This window comes from Mesitornis unicolor, unplaced genomic scaffold (assembly GCF_000695765.1).
Source record: "Mesitornis unicolor isolate BGI_N332 unplaced genomic scaffold, ASM69576v1 scaffold19041, whole genome shotgun sequence".
In the NCBI taxonomy this organism is placed as follows: Eukaryota; Metazoa; Chordata; class Aves; order Mesitornithiformes; family Mesitornithidae; genus Mesitornis; species Mesitornis unicolor.
In genome coordinates this window covers 9894-13425 of record NW_010161922.1, presented here as the reverse complement: position 1 = coordinate 13425, position 3532 = coordinate 9894, and the positions used below count along the sequence as shown (strand labels likewise).

The 3532-nt window shown below is 58.2% G+C and overlaps 1 protein-coding gene across 1 annotated transcript in view; it reads left to right on the top strand.

Annotated features, from left to right (window-relative positions):
* LOC104547682 (signaling lymphocytic activation molecule-like) overlaps window positions 1–3532 on the top strand; it is a 4761-nt gene that overhangs the window by 591 nt on the left and 638 nt on the right. Inside the window, exons 4-6 of the mRNA XM_010193487.1 lie at window positions 8–90; window positions 811–1080; window positions 2763–2848. Of these exons, the coding sequence (XP_010191789.1) occupies window positions 8–90; window positions 811–1080; window positions 2763–2848 (439 nt within the window). The remainder of the gene's footprint in view (window positions 1–7; window positions 91–810; window positions 1081–2762; window positions 2849–3532) is intronic.

The window sequence follows — 3532 nt, the reverse complement described above, 5'->3', positions numbered from 1 at the left end:
ACACCAGTCGGCGGGACGGGCAGCTCTACGAGTACAGCGTCAGCACGGGGCCGGAGGAGAAGGTCTGGCAGATCCAGCTGGAGGTGTACGGTGAGACACGCGGCTTCAGTGGGACCGGGATGGGTGCTCCAAGCCTGTTGTGGGTGCTGGGAGTGGGTCTGGGTGCTTAGAGGTGGTTGGAAGGGTGGGAGATGCCCGCCCAGATGTGCTGCAGGGAGTCCAGGACCTTCTTGCGGCCCCATCTGGATGCCCCCAAAATCAAAGGGGTGCACGCAGACCACGTCCCTCTCCAGCGCCATTCATAGAATGGTTTTGGTTGGAAAAGACCTTTAAGATCATTGAGTCCAACCATCAAACCTGTTCACAGCAGGTCTGGGGTCAGTCCAGTTCCTCTCCATCTCCCAGGGATTTAGGAAAGGCCACCAGGATTTCCCAGGCAGGAATGGAGGTGAGGGGAAACCTTATTGCCCTCTACAACTCCCTGAAAGGAGGGCCTAGAGAGGTGGGTGTTGGTCTCTTCTCTCATGTAAACAGTGATAGGACAAGAGGAAATGGCCTCAAGTTGCGTCAGGGGAGGGTTAGATTGGATATGAGGGAAAATCTCTGGACTGAAATCAAGCACTGGAAGGGGCTGCCCAGGGCAGTGGTGGAGTCCCCATCCCTGGAGGGGTCCAAAAACCGTGTGGATGTGGCACTTGGGGACATCATTCAGTGGCCATGGTGGGGTTGGGTTGCCATTGGACTTGATCTTAGAGGCCTTTTCTAACCTGAATGATTCAACCCAACCCTTTGTCCCCTCTCTCCCTCCAGAGCCAGTGTCCGCCCCCACCATCCAGCTCCTGCACCAGGCTCTGGTCAACAGCAGCTGCGCTGTCACCCTCAACTGCACAGCGGAGCGAGGGGATGGCGTCTCCTACCACTGGAGCGGCACCTCGGAGCCCTGTGCCCATAACGGCAGCGTCCTGCGCCTCTCCTACCCCCTGCAAAACGTCAGCATCGCCTGTGCCTGCACCGCCAGCAACCCCGTCAGCCGCCGCGTTGTCGCCTACAACTTCTCCGAGTGTGGCTACGAGCGAGGGGGTGAGTCCATGGGTGCTGAGTTCATGGGTGCTGAGTCCATGGATGCTGAGTCCGTGGATGCTGACCCCTCTCCAACCTCCCCATCCTGCTCTTGCTTCTTTTTTTTGTGGCACTTTAGACAGCCTCGAATGAGCTTTTTTGGGTATTTTTTTGTCATGAGAAAGTGGCCCAGGGTTGCCCAGTCCTTCCAGTAAAACACAGGTCACACCCGGCCGCCGCTGCGCCCCGGTGCTCACAGCTCATTTTTAAAACCATGGGTGACAACTTCCCCTTCGCCGGCTCTCGGGGCGGATGGAAGTCACACCCCCTCTCGCCGGGGTTTTTTCACGCTCCCTCGTGACGTGGGGGACTTTCACTGGGGCCGGGTGCTGCGGTGGCCACCCCTTTCCTTGGGGACTTGGAGGTGAAGTCACCCCTCTGTGGCCATGACCTGCACCGAGGCCCTTGTGGGGATTTGTGCTGAGAAAATACCCCATGGAGGGGAGAAAAAACCTCTCGTTTTGGAAAGGGAGATGCTGAAATGAGATGTTTTGGGGCGTTTCAGGCTTGTTTTGAGGGATTTCAGGCTTGCTCTGAGGGATTTCAGGCTTGTTTTGGGGCATTTCAGGCTTGTTTAGAGGGATTTCAGGCTTGCTCCTCATCCCCTTGCCCCAAAACCCGTTGCATGGTGGGACATCCCTGCACGGTGTCACCACTGAGACCATTTGAATGGGGCCACCCCAGGGCCCCACTTCTCATGCACTGGGCGTTGTACCGAGTTGGCCTTCAAAAAGCCACTGGGGAGGCTTCGATCACTTTATCCGGCTCTGATCTGGCTCCCGGCGGGTTTTTCGCTGACTATCGCAAGATTCGTGAGATCGCTGCTCAAAAAAACCCCACCATTTCCTGTCCCATTTCCTGCACCCAGTCCCAAATTAGGTGCCGAGATGAAATAAGGTTTCAGCCGCCCGTTCTGTGGTCTTGGGGTGCCCCTGATCCCCTCTCCTCTCTGCCCCCCATCCCAGGCAGCGCCGGGCTGAGGACGGGGCATCTTGTGCTGCTGGTGCTTCGCCGTCGTGGTGATGCTCGCCGGGGGCATCCATTTGGCCATGCCCGGTGGTGAGTGCCGTAAGGGGGGGATGCCGAGGTGGTTGAGGGTCCACGGGTGGGATCAGCCTTTTTGGGGGGACAGAAACTGCCCCCAGCAAAGGGACCAGGGGGCTAACCCCAATGGGTGCCTCGGCTGTGGGGCACCCTGGCCCTTTTGAAGCACAGAGCGAGAGGCAGGAAGGAAACCAGCTTAAAAAAAAAACAAAACCCAAAAAACCAAACCCAACATAACCCTGTACCTGCGTCTGATCTCCGTCAATTCACTCGGGGGATGCGTTGCTGAGATCGTATCTCGCGGTCTCAAGATCTGGCTGATCCCAGCCGAAATTTGAGCGAGCATCACCTCCCCGAGTGCCTCAGCTGGGCTGTGCCCCACTTCCCATTCCTTATTTCAGTGATAAATTCACAAAACTGACCCACGGTGGCCCAAAAATCCTCGGAGCACGGCCGGGCAGCTGCAGCGATGGGGATGCAGCAGGGTCCTGCCAGTGGAGCCTGGGCTCAGCTTTTGGGATGCGGGATCAGGATGGGGCTTGCAAAAACGGGGTCCCCCCGCTCCCCGTTCCCTTCTGATTCGCTTCGTTCCCCCGCAGCCGGCCGGGAACGGGACCGGGAGCGCTCGCCGCTTGCCGAGGACAACGCGGTGCACACCATCTACTCCAAAGTGCAGCGGGTGGAGGTGAGACACGGCCCGTACGCCTCATCCCTGGGGAAAAAACCGCCCTTTTTGGGATGGAAACGCTCCTTTAGGGATGGAAAACACCCCTTTAGGAATGAAAACGCTCCTTTAGGGATGGAAACGCCCTTTTAGGGATGGAAATGCTCCTTTAGAGATGGAAATGCTCCTTTAGGGATGGAAATGGTCCTTTAAGGATGGGACTCCCAGCACGGCAGCCAAGAGGAGGCAGGGGAACAACCGTGCCAGGGTTTCTGAGGTTTTGGGGGTCTTGGGCAGCTGCACCCCAAGCCCTTTTCGCTGGTGGGTGCCCCCGGTCCGTGGCACCCTCGGTGCTGGGTTTTGGTCTTGGGGTCAGCTCAGCCCCGCGGCTGGTGGGAAGGGGGTGAAATTGTGGCCATGGGGGACCGAGGTGGCCATGGGCTCCCCGGGGGCACCTATCGCTGCCTGGCCTCTGTTAATCTGAGAATAAAATTGGGTGCTGCCACTTGTCAGCATCCCAGGATAGTTTTGGGGACAAATTGGGCATTTTCCCCCCTCTTTCTGCGTCCCGTTTAGTGCAAACTTGGCGGAAACGGTGGGTCCATGGGGGTGGAGAGAGGGAAGCCCCCTCCGGGCACTGCTCATCCTTCGTTTTCCACGCAGAAGCCAAAATTGGCCCCCGCTGCCGAGGTCTCCGCCTGCACC